Below are 24,017 nucleotides of genomic sequence, written 5' to 3'. Positions count from 1 at the left end.
ATACATGCACCATCGTTTTTGTTCTTTATCTTTTGTTTAATAAATGGGCTTTATGAATAAGTAACGTTTGTTTTGTTTCTGAACCTTTATTTGCCGGAGCTGGCATTATCCTTAATTTATGGACATGAGTGTGTATATATATATATTCCCTGTTGCTCTCTGTCTCTCTCTCTCTCTCACTCTCAAAATGCTTTCCATCCTTCCAAGTAGTTTTTGAAACCCATCACTCTATAATGTTGAGTTTGAACTACAAAATAATTCTTATCATGGTACTTGATTCATTGAAATTTTTTATGAATAGAAAACGTTATTTCACCTTCTTCCGTCATGCCTGGCTGCACAGGAACATCCATTGCTCCTCTTTCTAGCATCTTTTTCAGGCGTTCGTTCTCCTGTCGGAGTTCCCTGATGAGCTTCTCTGTAGGATCTTCATTGACAACTGCAACTGTTTTAATTTGTTTAGCTCTATCAGCTGTATGAAAAAAAATGAATATGTTTAAAGCATGACGTACGGGTATAATGCAAAAAATGCATAATACAAACATATCACAGTCAAAGGTCATACAGTCAAAGATTGTTTTGGCCAATACCGATCGTAAAATCATGGCTGGAGGAAATAAGAACAGCTTATTAATCTGTCCAGTGTCTGACGTAATATTAGGGCGGGAGTGTAATGGAAGAAATAGAACACCATCCCTTCGCTGATATTGTTAAGGCCCCTTTCACACGGAGCGGATGCGGAAGCGGGTCCGCATACCCTTTCAAAGGAGCGCTGAAGATGCGGACGAATCGCCCGCATCTTTAGTTCGAAATTCGTGCATATAAACTGTTTTTTCGCAATTTTTGTAATTATTTTTCTCCTTCACCCCTGATTCAGTGGCCATAGGCAGCCTAGATGCATTCTTTGGTGGTTTAATCTAGAGCCACATAGAATATGGGGATAAAGATGTCTTCATTCCGATCCTCACAAGTAGTCGATGGGAGAAAATGTCTTCAAATATTTTCAAAATATTTTGAAACAAAAAATCCGTCTTTTCGGAAAAATATGGAAGAAAAATTCCAAAAACATCCAATGTTCGAAAAATCCAATCCAAAAACATCCAATGTTCGAAAAATCCAATCCAAAAACATCCAAAACATTCGATGTTCCAAAAAAAAGAAAAAAAAAATTCAGGAGATATCAAAGAATTTGCAAGTAGTAAAAAAGGGGAGGGGTAGAGACTTTCAAAATGCCTGTGCTTAGAAATATTCACATCACAATTCTGTCTTAGGCCGGGATTACACTATAAAAGTTCGTTTATAAAACTTGAAAAATGCAACCAATAGGCGGATCAGTTAAGTTCTCTCGAATGTAACAGATGTGTTTATTGGTTACATTTTTCAAGTTTTATAAAATAACTTTCATAAACCTTTTAGAGTGAAATCCCAGCCTTAGATTAGTCTCACTTCTGAAATATAAAATTTCATTTTTTCAGTTTATAGACTGAATATCGAGTAAAATAAACTTGTAGGTATCGGGGGAACCACCAAAAATATTCAAGTGCTAGGGTCTTCAAATGTCTTGATCCGGCACTGTGTGAACACCGTACGTGGATAACGTTGTTTAATAAAAGTATTTTTTTTAAAGTTTAAAAAAATTAACAGTTAAAAAATTTAAAAAAATAACAAATATTTAAAATAATATTTCAGATATTTATATTTTTAAATAATTTTAAAAATTTAAAAAGAAAAAAATTAAAATTTTTAAATTAAATTTAAAAGTTATTAAAGTATGTAGTCAATTAAATATTCGTAATGAACAGAACGGCTTATAATTTTGGTCCCGTCAGTGGCCCTTGTTGGCAGGTTTTATTATATAAAATTGTAAAATATGGACAAAAGGCAGTTGAAGTTGCTATATCTCCATCTCAGAAGGAAACAGAGGGATAGACGTATGTAGGTACATTATATTAATGAGCAGGGACCATCATATGGTGTTTTTAAGGGTATTTATGGCAAATAATTAAAAACATTCCGTGAAAAATCACCTTCAAAAAGTAGCCAAAGATGCGGACGAATTCGCTCCGCATCCGCATCGTCTGAATAGCTCCGAACAAACCTATTGTCAAAACTTCTATGTGCGGATGCGGAGCCCCCACTTAGGTTTTGACACATGCGGACGACGTCCGGACCCGCATGAACATTTCCTAGGTGCGGAGATTTTTCGGCTCGTCTGGAAGGCGCAGTATATTCCAATTGTTAAAACTTCTTCCGGACCCGCATCCGCATCCGCTCCGTGTGAAAGGGCCCTAAGCCGCTTGTGTGCGCCTAACAAAGCAACCCTAAAAACTTCTCGCGTGAGAGATTAAAAATACGTTCTTTTTGTCACTCATAATCACACATATTTTTTCCCGCTCGTCTTTGTCTGAGAGGATGTACAGTACCCACAACTTTTAACCGAACGATGGCGTCATCTTGGGTTCTAAAAGTTGTAGAATGAAGCAGTTTTCACCAAAAATTATGGGGGTGTAATGTGATAGGCCTCCTCGTGGTGCACCCTGGGTAATGCTAAATCGATCACACGTCATTGTCATCGCTTATTTGTGCTTAGAACTCCTTAATACACAGGCTGGCGCATGCGGCATTCTGGTCCTTTTTGTAGCACTGCTTACTATCATCGCATTGTAGGGTCCTTTCAACGCTCCTATATATTAGTTAAATTTATTGTGTTTTTAGTTGTTTTTATCGATTTTTTTCGTGAAATAACTTCAGAAATGCCTTGTTGTTCGGCTCCAAAGTGTTCCAATTCCGACAAAAAAGGTTTTAGAATGTTTAGATTTCCGGCGGAAAAAGAACGACGCGAGAAGTGGATCGTGAACTCCAGGAGAGACGATTTCATACCAGGAAACGGAGCTCGCCTGTGTGAAGTGAGTTAAATTTAATTATTCTGTGTGAATTTTATTTTTTCAAAATCGTATTTGTGATAATGATTTTAAATGAGAACTATATGAAAAAATAAATCGTTTGGAGGTAGCAGACGATATTTGGCGCCATTGCTCACGTGATGTGTTTAGATATAAAAGTTATGGTGATTTTCAATCATTTTCCCGGTTTTTTGTTCCGTTCGATTTAAGAGAAAAGATGCATAGGTACATAATTTTGAGCAAGAGAACTAATTTAAATTCAAATTATTTATGAATTTATCGTGGAATGCTCACTTTCTCGGCTCTTAGTTTGGCGATTTATCGCTACTACGACGAATTACTGTTATAATGAATTTTAACTTATTTTGTTATGTTTTGAGGCAAAATTTCATGTGATATTTCTGTGGAAAATAGAAATGTTTTAATTTTGGCATTTTCAACTAAGAGAACAAGGTGATTTCAAATCAGTTGGAAATCGGTTCTTCAATCATCCTTGCTTGCTGTAGTGAGCTCTGCTGGTTTGGCGACTTATCGCTTGCAGATTGGGAGTAATTAGCTAAAATTGTATCTTCACTGAAAATCAAATTTAATGGGATTAAAAATTAATGTGATAGACGTCGTATTTCAATTGATTTCATTTTTTGTCCCCCATAATTCTTTTAACAGACTACAAAATTGTGATTGGTATCATTAGTTTGTGTTACTGGACTGGTGAGCACTCTCTCTTTCCTGCAAGGCACATGCAGTGACTACTTTGCAAATTAATTACAAAGAATTAATTTAATCTTACTATTTTAAAATTAATTGCATGTTCAGCTTAAATCATTATCTTGCTTGGAAAAAGGTTTTTAAATTTTTTCACTCGCACTACATGCATGAGTTTTGAAACAAATACCTCATGGATTAAATTTTGCCCATGCAAAAACTGGTTTTTTCTTCTTTCTCAAAAATAATACATTCCAATTTCTTTGGGGTTTCAAGAAAGTATGATGGAAAGTAATTTTTTCAAATTCGGAATTTAAAATTTCTATTTTTTTTAAATTTTAGACATTTCTATAATTTTTCTTAAATTTTAGACATTTTTATAATTTTTCTTAAATTTAAACATTTTTAAAATTTTCAATGAATCTCAAAAATTCTATTTATATCCCTACAATAGCTTAGTAAGTGTGAAAAATTGCATAACAATGTCAAATCATTCGCCAGTAACCAATTTGAGAAAAATGCATTTAAGTATTGTGAAGCAGAAATGTTGACATTTTTTTCTCAGACCCAACACCATACAGACACATCAAAATAACTTCAATGTTCAATAACATATTGTTTTTTATATTGCTATCTTACTTTTATTTATCCCTTTAATGCTTTGAAAAGCCTGCCGCTTCTAACACTGGATGCTCAGCAAATTAAAAAAAGCCATAGATTAAAAAACTGATGAGGTAAAAATTCAATTGAATTTATTTTGCAGTCTGTTATCTATTTAATATGTTCTGAGAGAAATATTTGAGGCAAATTAGCAATTACTGTGAGAAAGATAAAAAAATAGAAATTGACATTATAACCGTCAAAACGCATTATAAATGTTAATATTTTTCTACATTGACATTGGCATGAACAGATTTTCTGGTAAGTGTGATACAAAAGATGAGTAACAATTACTTTTTTAAATGAGTATTAAGCTCAACAATGTGTGCATAATTTTCAGTAGACGAAGTTTCGTCAACTGTCACCACCATATCTCATTGCATAGATATGCAATTGCGAAACACGTTATAATGATAGCAAGAAAAACCTTTTTGAAAACCGGGTTTTTTTTCATTCACTACTTATACACTTATTTCTGATGTCCGTTATCACAATACACAAATTCACAACAAATCACACAAAACACTGCACGTCAATATAAATTTTGTGCTGCCTCCATTGTTTTAAGTGGTATTATTATAATTATTCATCTGTGGAATTTTCCCCATTTCATGAAAATGGTTTTAAGTTCATTGACCAGATTGTAAGCACACTGATAATATATACTAAAGATAAAGATATGAACTGTTGCATCCTATCTTTCTAGTATGTGGAATACATCTCCATTGATATTTTTCCTTTATCATCACACAACCTTGGTTATGTTCCAAAAACTCTGTTCATACCATTTAGATGTACTGCTAATTTGATTAATTAAAGGATAATTTCGTTGAACAAGAAACAAATAACCATGCATGAAAAAAATTATGTAAGTAATAATAAACTGGTAATGTGTAAAACAAAAGTACACATTAGATTCAATGATATACGAAATATAAAATGTAAACAAACAAAAAAAATGTAAGTCGGGGTTTGACAAATCAAGAGGGAAAAAAAATTAATGCCAGTCAAACTTCTTAGGAGCCAAGGGTGATCTTAATCTCAAATAAAATGGTAATGAATAATGTTGTTGTTTTTTTTTCAACTTTCTATATCTTTTTCCTACTTTAAGAGACACATGCTGCCTTGAAATTAAAAGACTCAAATTTACTTATCACATGATTTACTTTAGAAAATCTGTAATGGCATTTCATCGCCATGGCGCCCTGGTGGGATTTGTCTGCTACAAGTAACTGTTTTTTCCTTTAACTAAATGAAGAAAAAGACTCATGAGCGAGTATTGTGATGGGCAGGGATTAGTAGGAAGTGTTTTATAGGGATTACAGATTTCAGTCAGATCGTCCATCTCAAGCTCTTTTTCACAAATTCATAGACAAGCTCTATATTACACAGCTCACTCAATACACATCTAGGCAATTTCGTAGGCGGAAGGTTCAAATCTACACTGTTTTGTTAGTGAATGAGCACCAGAAATTTTTAGATGAGGAGAGAAAGCTTGGTTCGGAGGATACTAGCTACAGACAAATATATTTATTAAAAGGAATCAATGTGTGTATTTTATTGGTGATTATCTATCCTAATGTGGTGATGTTTTATACATTTATTAGGATTTTAAGATTAGCTTGTTATTGGCCCATGGCTGCAACCGGGGGGGGGGGCATTTGGGTCTGGTGCCCCAGGCGCTGGACCAGAAGGGGAGCAGAATTCTTCCTTTAACTGTTTCTACATGCAAGGGGGTACCAAAATTCTGGCTTGCCCGGGGGACAAAGTATTTTGTTGCACCCCTGTATTGACCTATTACTAGGGTCAAAGATAACGAAATATGGGTATTTACCATGTACGCGTAGACTATTTTTTTGCCATAATTGTAATTTTCAATTTTCAGTAGAGTTTTTATCTTGACTCTCTTAAAGTATTGCTTTTGAATATATATATATATATTTTTTCCAGATTAATTGCTGTTGGGTCACGCAGTTTCAAGAAAAGGACTATATTTCTATTATTTAAGCATATTTTTTTTGTAATTCCCAAAGTTTACTGGTACTCTAAAGCAGCGTAATAATTGATTACATGGTGTAGAAAACGTGAATGATATTTGTAAAATCTTGCTTTCATCAGATATGTACATTATGTTTGAATATTTTTTTAATAAATAAATTTATTCACTCATTGAGCTCGTCAATTTACATTATTGAACCTGTGTGTGCTATTCAGAATTTGTAATTTACTGAAGAAAATTCTGATAAAATAAATGCTCCTAAAATATTTAAGAATGTTTTTACTAAATTTCCAATATCTAGAGGCAGTAGTTTATCAAATCCTTAACTTCACACAATCATTTAATATCCAGAAGAAATTTTCTTAATGTAATCTAAATTGACTATATATATTTTTGTATGCCACTTTTATCCTGAAATTAAGGATCGGGGTAAGGGATATATAGGAATATTTTATTTTCACTAAAAACCTGAAAAAAAGTTGAGAATTTTTTTTTTTTGCTGTATACTTTTGTGTTTAAGATTAATTATTTGATCGTCATTACACGAACTGTTACGAATTCAACCTGTTGTTTACCAATAATTTCGTGATTAATCATAATTTCGTGAAACGTGGTTTATTTCCCATAGTAAATCCGTTCCTTGAAATTCCTCGTTTCTCCCACAAATTGAATTTTCCATACGCTTTTGCCAAGCATTTTTAGCGCGCGGGGAATTCTGTTAGGTTGCTATGCCAGATTTACCGACGCGATTTTTTTTCCCCTCTGTTTGGCGGTCTGTTTTTTTCCCCTCCTTCGGCGAGGACCAGAATGCCTGATGGTTCCGCTCGTATATGAAGGCGTCTAATTTGTGCTCATATCCTTCACTTTCAATAGCCCAGATTACATGTTTTTTTTCTACACATCTTGCAGTACTTGTCTTGCGTCTTTTTTTGTCCTGTACATGTTTGTGTCTTATGTCCAACCCCTCATTGTGGACCCCGCTTAGGCGGAGAGGGGTCCTCCCAGACGGGGCGTTGCTTCTAGCGTATGCTCTGTCTGGGACGCTGTCTACCTGCGTGTTTGCCGTGCGTGGAGACCCGTAAGGCTGGAGATGGGGATCCTGGTTAGCCTGATGCGCTAGCTTTGGCCTCGGATTCAGCTGAAACGGGAGACTTGGATTAGCCACGTCCAGGTCAATCGGCTGTGACCGCCTCGGTAGCTGAAGGTGTTACACTACTGGGCAGGTAGAGGGGCCGGGCCTGCCGGACGTCGTTGAGGTTTGTTGGTGCTGCTTCACGACGATCTTGGATCTTGAACACGTCTGCTCGCCTGCTTTGGTGGTGTATAGCTCCCACCTAACCTGACGTTGGTACTAACCTTCACCGGTTACGTGTGCGCGTCCCCTCGTAGGGCTCCATGGTGGGCATGGTGGGTGGGAGTCGAACAATACCCATTCAAATATGGGAAAAAATCAAAATGCACCAAAACGTCAAAGAACTGCTTCAAACCAAACACATGTCAATGTAACTGCTTCAAATTCATCAACTGTCTCATTTTTCTTTCTGCACTCTTCAGATGCCGAAAAACCGCTGGCCAAAGTATCACCATTTGTAATAGATAAAGCTCTCTATGGCACAGTTGGTACCTTAAAATCAGTGAAGGCCCTTCGTTCAGGAGACCTTCTCATCAAAACTAACACATCCAAACAAGCCGAACTCATTCAAAAGCTCACATCTCTCGGAGACATTCCAATAACGGTCAAAATTCATCCCACGTTGAATTATTCACGTGGTGTTATTTCAGATACTAACTTAATTAACATGAATGAAGAACAACTAACACAAGAGCTGGCGTCTCAAGGCGTAACATCAGCTACACATATTATGAGCCGCAAAGATGGCAATCCAGCTCCAACACGTAATATAATTCTCACGTTCTCTTCACCAACGTTGCCGAAAGATATCAAAATAGGTTATTATAACCTCAAAATCCGGCCATACATTCCTAACCCCGTTCGATGCTTCAACTGCCAAAAATACGGTCACTCACGAATGGCGTGCCGTGGTCAACCCACCTGCGCGAAGTGCGGTGGGAAGGACCACATTTCGGACAACTGCACTAATTCACCATTCAAGTGCGTCAATTGCGGTGGCGACCACCCCGCATTTGACAGAAAGTGTCCGAAATGGAATGAAGAAAAAGAGATCCAGAAGATCAAGGTCCTCAATAACATCTCATATCGAAGCATGCCGTCGTATAACCTCTAACCAAGCTCCAATAGGTACTGGAACATACTCTAATATGGTAACAAATCCATCATCAGCTAATATGACTAACAATGTCACCAAAGCATCCGTAACAACTCAGACTGAACCAATAGCTGACACATCAACTCAAACATCATCATCTAACCAACCATGCAATAGTTGTGGCTGCTGTTGCTCCGCTGGATTACGGAGGGAGTCCACTACCTCCGAATAAGAAGCGGAAAAAGCAACGGCCTTGGTGGAACCACGAATGTAATCTTACGATTAAAGCACAAAAGTAAGCATGGAGTAGGTTCCGGCGGTGACCCATGACAACAAGTTGGCATTTTTAAAAGCAAAGGCGATAGCGAGAAGAACCAGGCGCCAGGCTCAACGCGAGTCCTGGCAAAAGTTTACCACGGGAATCAATTCATCTACTTCATCTAAAGTCATTTGGGATCGGATCCGAAAAATCAATGGTCATTATCAGTCTCATCCGATCACTATTTTAAACACCAATGGCACTATCATCAGCGATGTGAGGGATATTGCGGATACCATCGCGCCCATTTCGGCACTGTCTCCAGTGATGCGAATTATCCCCCATCGTTTCATCCCATTAAATCATCGGCCGAACGTACATCGTACACCTTCCGGCCTTTTACACCGAAGGGATACAATTCATTCTTCACCCTTCATGAACTGACGACGGCCTTGCAGCGAAGTCCTGACTCAGCTGTAGGGCCCGACGAAATTCATTATTCCATGATTCGGCATCTCTCACCAGAATCACTGTCACATTTACTCATATTATTTAATCGGATCTGGGTCAGTCATTCATTTCCTGACACCTGGCGAGCAGCCATTGTTCTTGCATTCCCGAAGCCTGGCAAAAATCCTCAGCAACCTAATAGTTACAGACCTATTGCTTTGACCAGTTGTCTATTTAAGCTCATGGAACGCATGGTGAACTATCGCCTTATGCACTACCTTGAGGTTAACAATATTTTTTTATCCCAACATCAAAGCGGCTTTAGACGGTTCAGGTCCACAACATGCAATCTGTTACGCCTTGAGACATCAATAAGACAAGCATTTGTGAAGAGGGAGCATATGATAGCCATATTTTTCGACATAGAAAAGGCCTACGACCGTACTCGGAGGCACGGAATTCTTTCCGACCTCTATAATAGCGGCTTGCGGGGCAACCTGCCCATTTTCATTAAGAACTTTCTTGCTCGCCGCATTTTCCAGGTACGGATCGGAAGCACATTATCAGCTCCCCAAATTCAAGAACAAGGTGTACCTCAAGGTAGCATTTTAAGTGTAACACTTTTTATTTTAAGACTCAACGGGGTGTTAAATCAACACCCGTTGTCTGTCACTGGCGCACTCTACGTGGATGATCTGTTGATATCTTACCAATCAGTGAATATGAGGTCAGCCGAGAGACAATTGCAAACCACACTCAACAAGATCAGCAAGTGGGCTCATAATAACGGTTTTTCTTTCTCCACTGACAAGACTGTTGCTATGCACTTTTGCCGGCGTCGAGACCTACACGATGACCCACAGTTGTTTCTCAATAACAATCTAATACCTATTGTAGAAAACACTAAATTCCTCGGCATCACATTCGACAAGAAGCTCACTTTCAAACCTCATATTGCCCAATTAAGAGCTTGTTGCATGAAGACGATGAACCTCTTGAAGGTCATCTCTCCTACATCGTGGGGAGCAGACCGTAAGTCGCTTCTCCACTTATATAAAGCTCTTGTAAGATCGAAGCTCGACTACGGCTCCATTGTATACGGGTCGGCACCTCGGAGCTATCTGAGTGTGCTCGACCCAGTCCACCATCTCGCCCTGCGGATCTGCTCTGGAGCTTTCCGGACGTCTCCCATGGAGAGTCTGTATGTCGAATGAAACGAGCCCTCACTGACATCAAGACACCAGCAACTTTCCTTGAAATATTATATCAAGATGAAATCTTTTCCAGATCATCCACTTCATAATGTCATTTTTAATCCCTCGTTTCATAGACTTTTTGCGGCTCGCTCTTCATGTGTACCGTCATTCGGTCTTCGTATGAGGGCTTTTGTGGAGGAACTAGAATTAGACATCAGTCGTGTGGCCCCAGTTGCTTGGCAACTGGCACCGTGGGAGCAGTCTCTGCCAGATGTCTCTCTTTCATTATCATCATACCCTACAGATGTCATATATCGACAGATATTCTTTAGGCACAGGGGTAGGTACAACAGGTACTTCCCCATATATACTGACGGCTTTAAGAGCCCTGGGCATGTCGGTTGTGCCTTAATCTGTTGTGAGGAGACATCTTTCAAACTTCCCGACACATTCTCTATTTATTCGGCAGAGCTGTACGCAATCCTTCAGGCTCTACGTCATATACGACGCAAACGCCACCGACGATGCATCATTTATAGCGACTCTCTCAGCGCATTGCAATCACTGTGTTCCTTCAGTTTTCACACTCATCCTTTCATTCATGCCATTTTTTATGAATTACATTACCTCATCCATCACGGTACCACAGTTAAATTTTACTGGGTACCAGGTCATGTTGGAATACCGGGCAATGAAAAAGCAGACAACGCAGCTCGAACAACAACTAACATCGATAATAGCCTTTTGGTTCCTGCCAGTGACCACTTCTCAATCCTCCGAGAAGTGATGCATCGTCGCTGGCAGGATCATTGGAACAATCAGATAAATAACAAATTATTTGCCATCAAGCCCACACTTGGCCATTGGCGTTCGAGCTGCAGAACTAACCGAAAGGAAGAAGTTCTGCTTGACCGGTTGCGTATAGGACACAGTCGCCTCACACAATCATATTTGTTATTGCAAGAGAGTTAACCAGAGTGCCCTCATTGTCAAAGTCCATTGACCATTGCTCATGCTTTTACTTGTTCACATCACCGTCATCATTTTACGACCGCTTTTGGTCATAGTCATCTTTCACTTCATGACATTTTAAATGACAATAGCGATGCATCTCGCATTTTTATATTCATCAAGGCCATTGGTTTTTATAACAAACAAGCTGACCCGTCGCGCGTTGCTGCGATCTCAGAAGAAAGGAAATTCGAGGAACCTCTCTCGTTATGATAATATTCAATTTACATTGTGTCATTTTTATTGAAACATTCATTTTCATATGGAAAACATTTCAAAGCGTCGTTTTAATTCTATTTATTTATTAGAAAGCTTGTGGATACACGATATTTTTTGTTTTTCCGTCTGGTGCGTACACGAATAAATCAGAAGGTTTTCCGACGCGTGAGTTGGCCACATACAGTTGTCCATGTAAGAAGAACGGATTCTCCAAATCTAGCCCACACACTTGCAGCGATTGTGCTTTGCTGATGGTCATTGAAAAAGCGAGTCGCACCGGAAACTGTAAACGTTTGAATTCAAATGGCATATCTGTTGGGATCATTGGAATACGTGGCAACAATATATCTTCCCCCTTGAATTTCCCATTCAAAATTGTAGCTTCGATAACATTGTTCATCATCTTTTTCACCGAAAGTCTTGTACCGTTGCAAAGTCGTGGTGGATCGATGTTTCGGAAAAGAATGATAGGCACGCCAATTTTCAATGTTAAAATGTGCGGTGGCATACCTGGCAAATCGAGTGAATTCAAGAATTCCGTTGGGTAATTGACAACTTCGTCTTGATTCATCACAGGATCGATCACAGTATCGATGGACTTCGCCTGGTATTCCGTTTTAAATGCTGAAATTCATGGCATTTACATCGTTGTTCGTAGCTGTTAATATAGCACGTGCACTGAGTCGCTGATGATTTTTGTAATTTCGCGCGATATTTGGAAAAACCTTTTGAATCAATTCGTCTTTGGTTGATGTCGTCTTACAAAAGTTTGTTGGCAATGTGATACATTGTGTAGATCTGTCGATTGCCATCTTCCCATTCCCAATATCCAGCAACTGTTTTGCGAAACGTTCGGTGGATGCATCATTTTGTAGTTGAACACGCATATTGGTTTTCAAAGTCAATTTCTTTACATGTCGCCATAGAACTGAAGATTTGAGACATGCATTAAGTTCATCAGCGGGTGTTGAACGTGGTATGACTTGCAGAGTTTGTCGAAAATCACCAGACAATAAAATGAGTGCACCGAAGTCTTGCAGTGTACGATCAAGCGCTTCCAATGCTTTTTTGTGAGCCATTGTGCATTCGTCCCATATGATAAGTTCACGTGTGGAGAACTTTGCCCATTCCGGAATTTTTGGTGATATTGCATGTTGGCGTCTCAGTGGCTTGCAAAAATTCAACGGCAATGTCAGTGCTGAATGCGCTGTTCGACCACCATCCAAAAGTGATGCAATTGCCAGTATAAAATATATAAATCGCCGTTGTCTAGCACCCGCTACACAACTATGCCAGAAACCTTCGACACGCGTGCCACCTAGGATAGATGTACTATGCCAGAAACCTTCGCGGGAGTGTACTCAACAACTTCCCGAAATTTCGTGGCGATCGGATGAACGGTGTAGTAATGCGTAAAGGACAGACAGACATACATTCATTTTTATATATATAGATTATAGTTTTACAATTCATGTCATTGTTTTACGTTTCATGCTGCTTTTTATCAAGCGCCTTTTTAATTTTTCGACATGACAAAAGGACAATCTTTTTTATAATCATGTGTTTTGGCGCAGTTTGACCAAACTGGTCCTTGCGCCAATAAACCTAAAATCCAATCCAATCCAAAAATTATGGTTTGTGATTTTCTACACGAATATGTGCAATTTCTCTTGATGAGGGGTCATCTACATATTTATTACTGTTCAAACTTCGAAATCTTCAATGTAAACCCTTATTTTTTTCCCCATCTTATCTGATTTATCGCATTGCATTTACCCTAAAAATTGAATTTCATCGCTGTAAGTATAAAAATGAGAGAGATATGAGTGAAAATGTATTTGGGGACGCTCTCAACATTGAGAAACTGAATTTTTGAAGGTTGATTGCAGGGGAAAAACACACACTAAACAAGTTTCGAACGATAAATACTGAATATGCTACGGAGTGCTTGGATTTAGTGCTGCTAAAAAGTAAATAGTTTCTATTTTATGGAGGTGAAAAACAAACGTTTTTTTTTATTACTCTTCATTTTAGTGACTTTATATCCGAGATTGAACGAATATTTATACCATAATTATTTCAAACAATGTGTCACAAAGCAATTGTTTGTGACGACAATTTCATCAATTCACAAAAAAAATATAAGAATTTTCCGTTGAACATTGCACTATTTTATATTATAATTTTGTTTCATTTTGCAATTCCTCAATTTTTAATGCTAAAAAATACGGATGAAACGAAATGCCGTGGTTTTAGCAGAGACGACTCCACCAATAGCCACTACCCTAAACTTGGCGCGCACTAACATGATTTATGCTTTAGAGATATATAGATGGCTTTTTTCTCAGCCAGAGATATCAAGGAAACAGTTATTTTCCGGATATTATGCTGAGGTGAGCTCGGAAAGAAAAGTCATCACGTCTCCGCCGGGACTCGAACCCAGGCCCTCTTGCATACCGGGCAAGCATGCTACCATCTACACCACTGGAGACACATGAATCTGCCTTCCTAATTTCACGCACTGTGTCGTGAGGCGCTGAAGTAGAGGCATTAGTAGCCTCTCTTAACTTCAGGAAATGGCCCCCGCGTGGGGGCCATTTCGACACAGTGGGGGGCAGATGACAAAACTGGGGGGCAGATGACAGCACTACACACAACAAGCATTACACAGAAACAAACTTTACGTCAGGTTGCACTACACGTACACGCACATTCCCGCATGTACCGATTCGTTAGGGGGTTCCGCGGGGGGGGGGGGTTCATGTGGGGTGTAGCAGTAGTAGGTAGGGGCTCGGGGATCCATGATGTTCTTAAGTCAGCCACCTCGTTGGGTAATTTGCCTGTTGTGGCGTTGTATTTGTATTTGTATTTTCTATCCCTCTCCATCCTTTTGAACCATTCATGCTCCAACTGAGGGAGCGGCTTAACCAGGTGGAACTCTGAGGTCTTTTCGCACTCTGTTGCGTAATGCAATGGGCTTCCGACTCCTCCACACAGGCACTTGTCATTGTTTGAGATCCCGAAGCGGAGGAAGTGGGTGGGGAACGGCCCGTGGCCCGAGAAGAATATCGTCTTCTCTCTGCTCCAAGGTCTCTCTCTCCACTGTATTTTGGGCAGGACCCTATGGATTAACTTCTCATGTGTGGCGGGGTGGTCCCAGAATTTCTGCCACTCTCCAAGGATGTGAATCTTTATTATCCTTTTTGCAGTCGCTGCTGGAATCTTCTTTTCCAGGAGGATCGTACGGCTCAAGGTTGCTGCCTTGGCCAATCGGTCCGCCTCCTCATTCCCTTTTTCTCCGACATGGCCACGAACCCAGTTCAATTGGATGTTTAGATTTTTTAATAGAGCCCTGCGGACGGTCCTGGCGTCCTCGTGTCTCGTGAGGGGGGTCTCTTATGGCTTCCAGGCTGGATCGGCTGTCTGTGTATACTTTGGACTGGGTCATTGTGTTTTCCAAGCTGCTTACCGCTTCTCTTAGAGCGAAGAGCTCCGCCTCGAAAATCGTGCACCCTGTCAATATCCTCTGCTTCCACTCCTGGGTTACTACGCCATCCTCGTATCTTACGAAGGCAGCACCCGTTCCATCCTGGCTTTTAGAACCGTCTGTGAATATGGTGGTTCCTTCGTATGAGATAGGGCCCGTTTCTTCCAGGGTGATGATCTGGCTCTCCTGGATGTCGGTGGCGGGGTGCACATCCCAGCCTATCCTTCTCTGCTCTAGCTCACTCCACTGGTATTGGGCCTCCCCCAGACTAATGTTCCTCTTGAGTCTTGTCACCATGGCTACTTTGGCCACATACTCCGTCTGAAGACTCAGTGGGGGAACTCCTGCGATGGCCTGCATGGCTGCTTTTGACGTCTTGTGGTAGACTCTTGTGAGAAGGTGCAGGAAACCTCCCTGCAGGCTGTCCAGCTGCCTCTTGAGCTTCTCTGATGGGTCCTGGTACCACGCAGCAGCTCCGTATGTTATTATCTTGATAGCCATGACGTTCCATGACGTTCCACATAAGGGGGCCCGAGCACGAGCCCTGCGGACTACCTCTCGTTTGGTCATGTTCCACGAGCTCACCTCCCAGCTCCATGGCCACTTTCCTGTCTTTCAGGAGGTGCATCAAAGTCTGTGTTAGATCTTGTGGTGCGGGAATCTGAGCAAAGATCTTTCTCAGGTTGGTGTACCGAAGTGCATCGAATGCGCCCATGATGTCGATGGACACCAGCGCCACGTGCTTTCCTTGTGTCCTGGCTTCCTTGATGTTGTCGACAATGTCACAGAGTGCTTCGTCCGCCGATCTTCCCATTCTAAAACCATATTGGTTCTGGTGCAAGTATTGGTGTCTCTCCAAATGGTACATCACCCTCTGGACAAGGATCCTTTCCAGAATCTTTCCGGCGTGTGGGAGCAGGGTGATTGGACGGTACGACTTTATGTCGTCCACTGGCTTTCCTTGCATTAGGATCAGGATAACCTTTCCCCTCTTGAAGACTTTGGGAAATCTCCGCAGCTCCAGACACTTGTTGTAAAGGGGTGGTCAGGAGCTCCGGGTACTTGCCATTAACCGCCTGCAATATGGGCACGGTGAGCTTGTCCGGGCCCGGAGCCTTCTTGTTACCTGTCCTGCTCAGCGACCGCTGTACTTCTTTCTGGGTGATGTTCGGTTCCATTGGGCCAATGGGGGGGCTCTTGCTGGTTCTGGCCCCTTTCTTCCTCCTCGTCTGCTTCTCTTCCCAGCTCCGCCTCGTCAGTCGGGTACAGGGTTCTGAGTTGCCTGGCTATGGCCTCTTCCATCGTCTGGTCTTCTTCTCTCATGATGATCTGAGCCGTGTTTTCTCTCCTCTTGGCCGTCACTCTGTAGACGTCGCCGAAAGCATCCGTGGCCTTTCCACAGTACTGACGCCATCCTTCAGTCTTTGCTTTCCTGAGCATCTTTGTGTACTGTGCCTGGTGTTTCTTGAATTCGATGCACCTGGTTGTCTTGAGTTCTTCTTCTTTCGCCCTCTTCCATCGCCTGTGTCTGGCTCGCAGGTGCTTTCTCTCTGTTCCGAGTTGCTGCGTCCACCAAGGTGCCACTTTCCTGGTTGGTGGTTCTTTCCTTGCCAGAGTCTTGTCCGCCATTTCTCTGAGGCAGTCTAGAACCTTTTCAGTGGCTTCGTCGAGAGTTTCTTCGTTGTCCGCTCTCATGATCCTTCGCAGGAGCTTAGGGATCTGGGGCGCCACCCTCTTGACAAATTTATCCAGTCTCCTGATGGACGGGAAGTGGATGTATTTGTGAGAACCATGGGTGACTTCATCCCCGACATGGCATCTTTCCAGTTCTCCGGTGTCCTTCCAGAACGTCTGATCCGGCCACCCCCTCTTCTCATTTTGCTCGTAGGTCGGTACTACATTGCCTCTGCTGGCCACTTGGAGTTGGAGCTCCATCGTCAGATTACGGATCGACCTACCTCTCTCGTCATCCTCCCTGTAATTCCAGTCCGAGTGGTGGCCGTTCAAATCGGTACCGATTATCGTTGGTTCTCCCCACTGGCTGAGACATACCTCTCTGATCTCGGCAAGGGTTTCCTGGATTTCGGCTTTCGGTGAGGAGTAGCCGCTCATGATGACTATCTCCTTGCCATTGACCCTTGCTTTGATCGCTGATGTGTGCTGACCCAGCTTCAGCGTGGCCGCTTCTATATTCTTATTGCAGAGAATGACGGCTGCTTTGTTGTTCTGGGATTTCCACTTTCTCCACGCCTGCGGCATCCCTTGCAGTGCACCCCTCGCCGCCCACGGCTCCTGGATGAGGAGGACATCTACTTGATTAGTCGCTACTTGTTGTTTCTATTCATAAATTTTTAAAATATGTTTTAATAATTCATAATTTATACTTTAAAAAAAGGCAAATTCAAAATGAGTAATAAAATTATATTTGGCCCATTAGAATCTATCATTTAATATAAAAATTAATGAGATACCAATATTATTTCAGCAATTATGCCCAAAAACAAGATGTTTCCGTTTAACATTACGACACTCATTTTTCAATAATTTATATTTCACTAACCGTTCGTTCAAAATTGATGAAATTTGGTATTTCGGCATTTCTTGAGATACTGAGTCCAAATATGGAAGAAAAAAATGGGGTTACCAATGAACTTTCAAAAGTTGGATCTAGTTTCAACATCTAGATGCCTCTGAAGAAAAAATGAACTTAATACACTTATGGAATATCTTAAACGAAGAAGAATGCTACTTTTCTTTTTCTTTTACAATAAATAGAATCCAAGATATCGCCATCGTTCGGTTAAAAGTTGTGTGTACTGTACATTAAAATAAATTCGTCGAGAGAAAAAACGCGAACATATGTCAATGCACTTTTCCTATGCACATTTTCTGTTCTCAGAAATCATATGAAGTGCTATATAAAATCAAATATAGTTCGTTATTTTCATGCATTTATGTGCGATAACACACAATAACTATTGTTCATTTTTGACGTGATGTTGCGGTTCCTTGACTTACTCTCATTCAGTTCAACTCAGGTGATTAGAAGTTCGGGGGAACTGAAGAAAAAATCAAATCATGTAAATGTTTGAATTCATCGTGTTATTTAATATTTCGTCTAGCGTTCAGAGTTTCTCTTCCCCCCCCCCCTCGAGATGGGTTAAAGCAAGCTGCAGCAGCACATGACCCTGCACTCTGACAGGCTCCGCAAAAGAAATGTTTTTTTTTCCTTTTTTTCTAGCAATATAACTGTTTGGCACTGCTCTTCATCTATGGCAATGATTATCCACATCGATAGAGGGGCCTACGTTATACAATGAGATCTCTCGCTAAAATACTCCCTTGAAGAGAACTGTTTTATTCAATTACGGAGTGAAATACTATGCGTTAATTCCATGGGCCCAAAAAAAGTCCGAAAACGGAATGATCGTTATGGGAAGTTTTTCCGTACAACAAGAGAAAATATTCGTCAGCAAAATTTCGTCAACACTGCCGCCTACCTCCTAACGCACATTGGTGGGATCAGAAACGTACGCGGGAGGGGGGGGGGCATAGGGGACTAGAGTGCACATACCCGCCCCCCCCCAGATGGAAAAAAATATTTTTTAATGCAAAAAACATTTTTTTTTTAATTAAAATTTCGAAAGAAAATACCTTTATATGTTGTTATAATCAATTTCTGTTAATTTCAATGCTATTTGAAGGATAAGAACTTCAAAATTTGTCTAAGAAATTCATTGCGACCCACCCTTTAAGCCATATATGATAAACCCTTGCGTACTTGGAAAAGTGACAATATTCAAATCGAGTTTTATTAAGAAATTTATGCAATTAAGAAGTATTTCATTTTTCTAATTTAAAACCTGAGTAATAAACCTAAGAGTAATAAATCTTAAATAAGTGAAATGTAATTTGATTTTGCGGGAAATATACACTCTTTTGTATCATGAAATATAAATAAATACAGGGAAGGACAAAAATCAGAAACAAATTTAGGCGCCAGCCAGATTCCTAGGAACATGGAACATTCCTAGGAACTACATGGTTATCCGGTAGAAAAAAAGTGTCCTAAATAATTTTTTTTCGACCTTTCTGGGAATTGATGACCCCTTCCCAGGGCCGCAACTAGATACTTTTGCACCTGGAGCAAGCCAGAATTTTCGCGTTCCTTGCATGTAGAAGATGCAGTTAAAAGGTGAATTCGACTCCCATTCTGGCCCAGCGTCCGGAGCACCAGACCCGCCTGCTCTTCCTAGTTGGGCCCTGCTCCTTCCCATGTTTTAAAACAGTCAATTATGAAATCGGAAAATTTTGAACCATCCCTAGATTCTGATTTAGCAATCCCATATGAAATATTTTAGGCGCCAATACAGATTTTCTAGTCATCATAGCGACCTGGCGCCAGGGATTTGTCTAGCCCTGGAATAAATAAAGGTTGTATATACTGCATATATTTTTTGTATAAGCCAACGAGGGAAGACGCGTGTTCCAGGACCTGGCCTGGCTACGGCGGAGGGCTCACCTGAGCCAACATGGGTTCCCTAGCAAAAAATTCTCATGCAAATGACTTCTACATGTATTTTATTTAGGAATTTCTAGTTACTAATACTATATCTGCTCACTACTAGAAAGAAAAGTTGCTCAAAAAAAGAAGCACACTACACGTGCAAACAAATAACAAAATATGAATAATGTCAAAAATGGGCGGATTTTTCACCTGAGAGATTTTACTTTTTACTTGAAAAAAAAATGACAAGCAAATAAAGCACAAAGGTTTCAGGTATGGCCCATTGTAGCTAGTTGGAGTTGAGCAGCCAAACATCAAACTATTTTAAAATGTCGAATTTCCGATTTGATGGAAAATGTTGACAGATCCATATATCCACGGAAATGAGCGTGATGTAATAGTTCAGACTTTTAATTGTTCAGTTGATCGTCTAAACCGCTTTGATGATACGAAATTCTATGAAAAAAGTCTTATATTCTTAAAGAATCAACTGCTTTGAGATCAAAGATGAAATTTCACCCATGACTACAGTTCTGTTCATTCGTTAATATTAGAACGAAATGATCTTAAAGACGTTCCAATGCAGATAAAGCACCAATTTTCAATAATTTTATGTCCTTACAGGCCAAAAAGGTGAAAATTCGTTTATAATGAGAAATACGTTACAACGAAAATTTTTCTCGTGGTTGTGAGCTGTCGTTATAACGAACTTTTATTGTATTATGCGAAATATTAATTTGAAAAATTATAAAAATGTAATTAATTTTCCGCACAACTTTAAAATATGCACTTATTCTGAAAATTCTTCAATTACTTCTATACATTTATACACGCATTAATGCTAAAAAGAGAGGTTAAAATATGTAAATGCAAGAAACAGGACTAATCATAACAACTTCATAAATAGTACAAAAAAAAAAATAACGTCAATTTCCCGCCCCCTCTGTTGGGTGACCTTTCATTAAATTAAGTTATATGATAACCAAGAATGGCCACTAAAGTAGTGTTTTTCAAAGTGTGAAACATCGCCCCCTGGGGGAAGGGGGCGACGCAATAGTCCAGAGGTTTCGGTAGGAGCTATGGGTTTAGTATAGGATCCTATGGGTGGGCTTGAGTTGGGAGCGATGTTGAAAAAGAAGGGCTATTGAAAAAAAAAAAAGTTTGGGAAACTTTTCACTGAAGCAGCGGTTCTCAACCAGTGCTCCCTGTGCATTTCCCGGGAGCTCCGCAGCCACTCGAAGAAAATAAAATAAATCAGCAAATTTGATAAATAAATGCAAGAGGACCCTACGGGGCTACGCCATAGAAATTTTACGCCGAATAGGGGCGGCCAATGAATCATATTTGTGTTTGAGTACAGGTGATCATCTGTGGAGATTTTACTGCATTTAGGAAATATAATGGAACTCTTTCTATGCGTCTCCCTATTACGTTTCTGACCTTACCCATTTGTACGACGCACATTGGTGCGTTTTGCAAAAAACGTCGTCAAAACTCTTTACTCGCCTTGAAATTTGTTGCATATTCTTGAAAAATGTTTGGAACAATAAATATTATGCTTTTTTAACGGCAGGGTGCAGATTATATGATTAAAGGGATTTTAAGGATATGAAATGGATAAAATATATGTTTGCATTATGGCTATTGATAGAATTGCGATAAAAAAACATAGCATGGATTTGTTCATGATATCTCATCATGATATACACTGAAGAGCCAAAAAAACTGGTACACCTACCTAATATCGTGTAGGGCCCCCGCGAGCACGCAAAAGTACCGCAACACGACGTGGCATGTCTGAAGTAGTGCTGGAGGTAATTGATACCATGAATCCTGCAGGGCTGTCCATAAATCCGTAGGAGTAAGAAGGGGTGGAGATCTCTTCTGAACAGCTCGTTGCAAGCCATCCCAGATATGTTCAATAATGTTCATGTCTGGGGATTTTGGTGGCCAGCGGAAGTGTCTAAAGTCAGAAGAGTGTTCCTGGAGCCACTTTGTAGCAATTCTGGACGTGTGGGGTGTCGCATTGTCCTGCTGAAATTGTCCAAGTCCGTGGGAATGCACAATGGACTTGAATGGGTGCAGGTGATCAGACAGGAGATGCTTACGTACCTGTCACCTATCAGAGTCGTATCTAGACGTATCAGGGGTCCCACATCACGCCAACTGCACACGCCCCATACCATCACAGAGCCTCCACCAGCTTGAACAGTCTCCTGTTGACATGTAGGGTCCATGGATTCATGAGGTTGTCCCCATACCCGTACACGTCCATCAGCTCGAAGCAATTGGAACCGAGACTCGTCAGACCAGGCAACGTGTTTCCAGTCCTCAACAGTCCAATGTCGGTGTTGTCGGGCCCAGGCGAGGCGTAAAGCTTTCTGTCGTGCAATCATCAAGGGTACACGAGTGGGCTTTCGGCTCCGAAAGCCCATATCGATGATGTTTCGTTGAATGGTTCGCACGCTGACACCAGTTGATGGCCCAGCATTGAAATCTGCAGCAATTTGCGGAAGGGTTGCACGTCTGCCACGTTTAATGATTCTCGTCAATCGTCGTTGGTCCCGTTCTTGCATGATCTTTTTCCGGCCGCAGCGATGTCGTAGATTTAATTTTTTACCGCATTCCCGATATTCACGGTACACTCGTGAAATGGTCGTACGTGAAAATCCAAATTTCATCGCTACCTCGGAGATGCTATGTCCCATCTCTCGTGCGCCGACTATAACACCACGTTCAAACTCACTTAAATCTCGATAACCTGCCATTGTAGCAGCAGTAACCGATCTAACAACTATGCCAGACACTTGTTGTGTTATATAGGCGTTGCCGACCGCAGCGCCGTACTCTGATTGGTTCCATATCTCTTTATTTGCATACGCATGCCTGTACCAGTTTTTTTGGCTCTTCAGTTTATATGACATTTGAATTGCAGTAACATGTAAGAATATTGCTGAGATGCATTAAAAAACTTATAATAACAGAAATGCTGCATAAAAAATTAATTAAGAATTCAAAAAGAAGTAAAAACAGGAAGTTAAAATAAGCATAAAACGTAATTTAAACACAGAAATTTATAATAAAAAGTTTTTAAAGGATGGAAAAATGTTTCTGGGTGTAAAATCTTATGGTCACTACTATATATTAACGTGTATCATAATAATATTATGATCATAATTATAATTTATTAACAACTAGCTATAATACCCGGCGTTGCCAAGGTTTTCTCAACATACTGGGAGCACTGAAGAAGTGACAAACCTTTGTAAAGGAATAAACATGCCTGACGCGCATTGTTAGGCGACCACGGTGAATAAAGTAAACATTCCGAAAGTCATTGTTGAGGCCCAAGAAATATTTTTGCCTTACGATTTCGGGCATTTGACCTGTTTTGTAGAACTTTTACAGTATCCTATCATTCAAGTCGGTCCTGTTTCATTTACGAGTATATGTAAAATTTGGTAACGATCGATCTAAAATTGTGGATTTGTAGAAAGAACAACATATACACAGACAGGCACACTGAAAATCAATTTTACATATATAGAACGCTTTACATATATGATGAACGCTCAAATAGTCAAAACTAGTTTTGACATATATTAATTGACTTCAAATTTTACTTAATTTAAGCATTTAAAACGTCATGCTGTGTTCATTTCTTTAAGCGATTTTCTAAATCGGTGCATTGCTGCCTAAAATTGGAGCTATGATCCTTTATAAGTATTTCTTTAAAAATCTAGTTTTTTTTGTTCAGAGTGGAGCACCCTGAGTTTAAAATTAAAAAAGACAAAAAAAAAAATCTGAGGCATGTTTTGCAGCTTTCAATGTTAAAGCTCAAATAATCTGCAGTTATCAGAGCAATAATCTCTGAAATTTTTAAAGAAATTTTCTATACTTCAAATCTATTCCGCGTTTGTATAGAAAAGCCTAAGCATGCAAGTCGCTGGGGTAAGCGGAGTAGCAGATATTAGCAGCTAATTTCACCTTTTCCATAAACTAAACATGTTAAAGTATGTTGAGAAATGAATTCCAGGAGGACACATCAGGACACTTTTTTCTACCGCCACTCACAAAAACGAACTTTTTTAAAAAATGACTTGGTATTAACAATAAATTATTTTTTAATAATAGTATCAAAACGAAATTCAAAATGTATTTCTAAATTTCTAACACACTTGAAAAAAAACAAATAACTGCCTAAAGTTCCCTGGAGAGCTACGAAATTTCTGAACGAGAGCGACTTTGCAAAAGGTTAAGATTGATGTGCGGTATACTGCTACTTGAATCACCACATTGGAGCTCCTTCTGGGCGAAAACTAAGAGGTGATGATCGAAAAATAACGTACGTCGAGAGAAGCCGGGGGTTACTTATCCACTCTTCATCTGTGAT

The 24,017-nt window shown here is 40.0% G+C and overlaps 1 protein-coding gene across 2 annotated transcripts in view; it reads right to left on the bottom strand.

The window, feature by feature from the left end:
• Positions 1 to 24,017, bottom strand: part of LOC149080429 (kinesin-like protein KIF28) — a 1,038,199-nt gene that overhangs the window by 682,710 nt on the left and 331,472 nt on the right. For both annotated transcript variants that reach the window (XM_089239551.1, XM_089239552.1), the window contains exon 10: positions 317 to 472. In XM_089239551.1, coding sequence (XP_089095677.1) covers positions 317 to 472 — 156 coding nt within the window. The remainder of the gene's footprint in view (positions 1 to 316; positions 473 to 24,017) is intronic.

This window comes from Pholcus phalangioides, unplaced genomic scaffold, assembly GCF_987345545.1.
Source record: "Pholcus phalangioides strain wild (caught in Gottingen) unplaced genomic scaffold, Ppha-v1.0 ptg000011l_1, whole genome shotgun sequence".
NCBI classification, from domain to species: domain Eukaryota; kingdom Metazoa; phylum Arthropoda; class Arachnida; order Araneae; family Pholcidae; genus Pholcus; species Pholcus phalangioides.
Note: the sequence above shows the minus strand (reverse complement) of the source record. Positions and strands in the feature narration are given on the sequence as shown.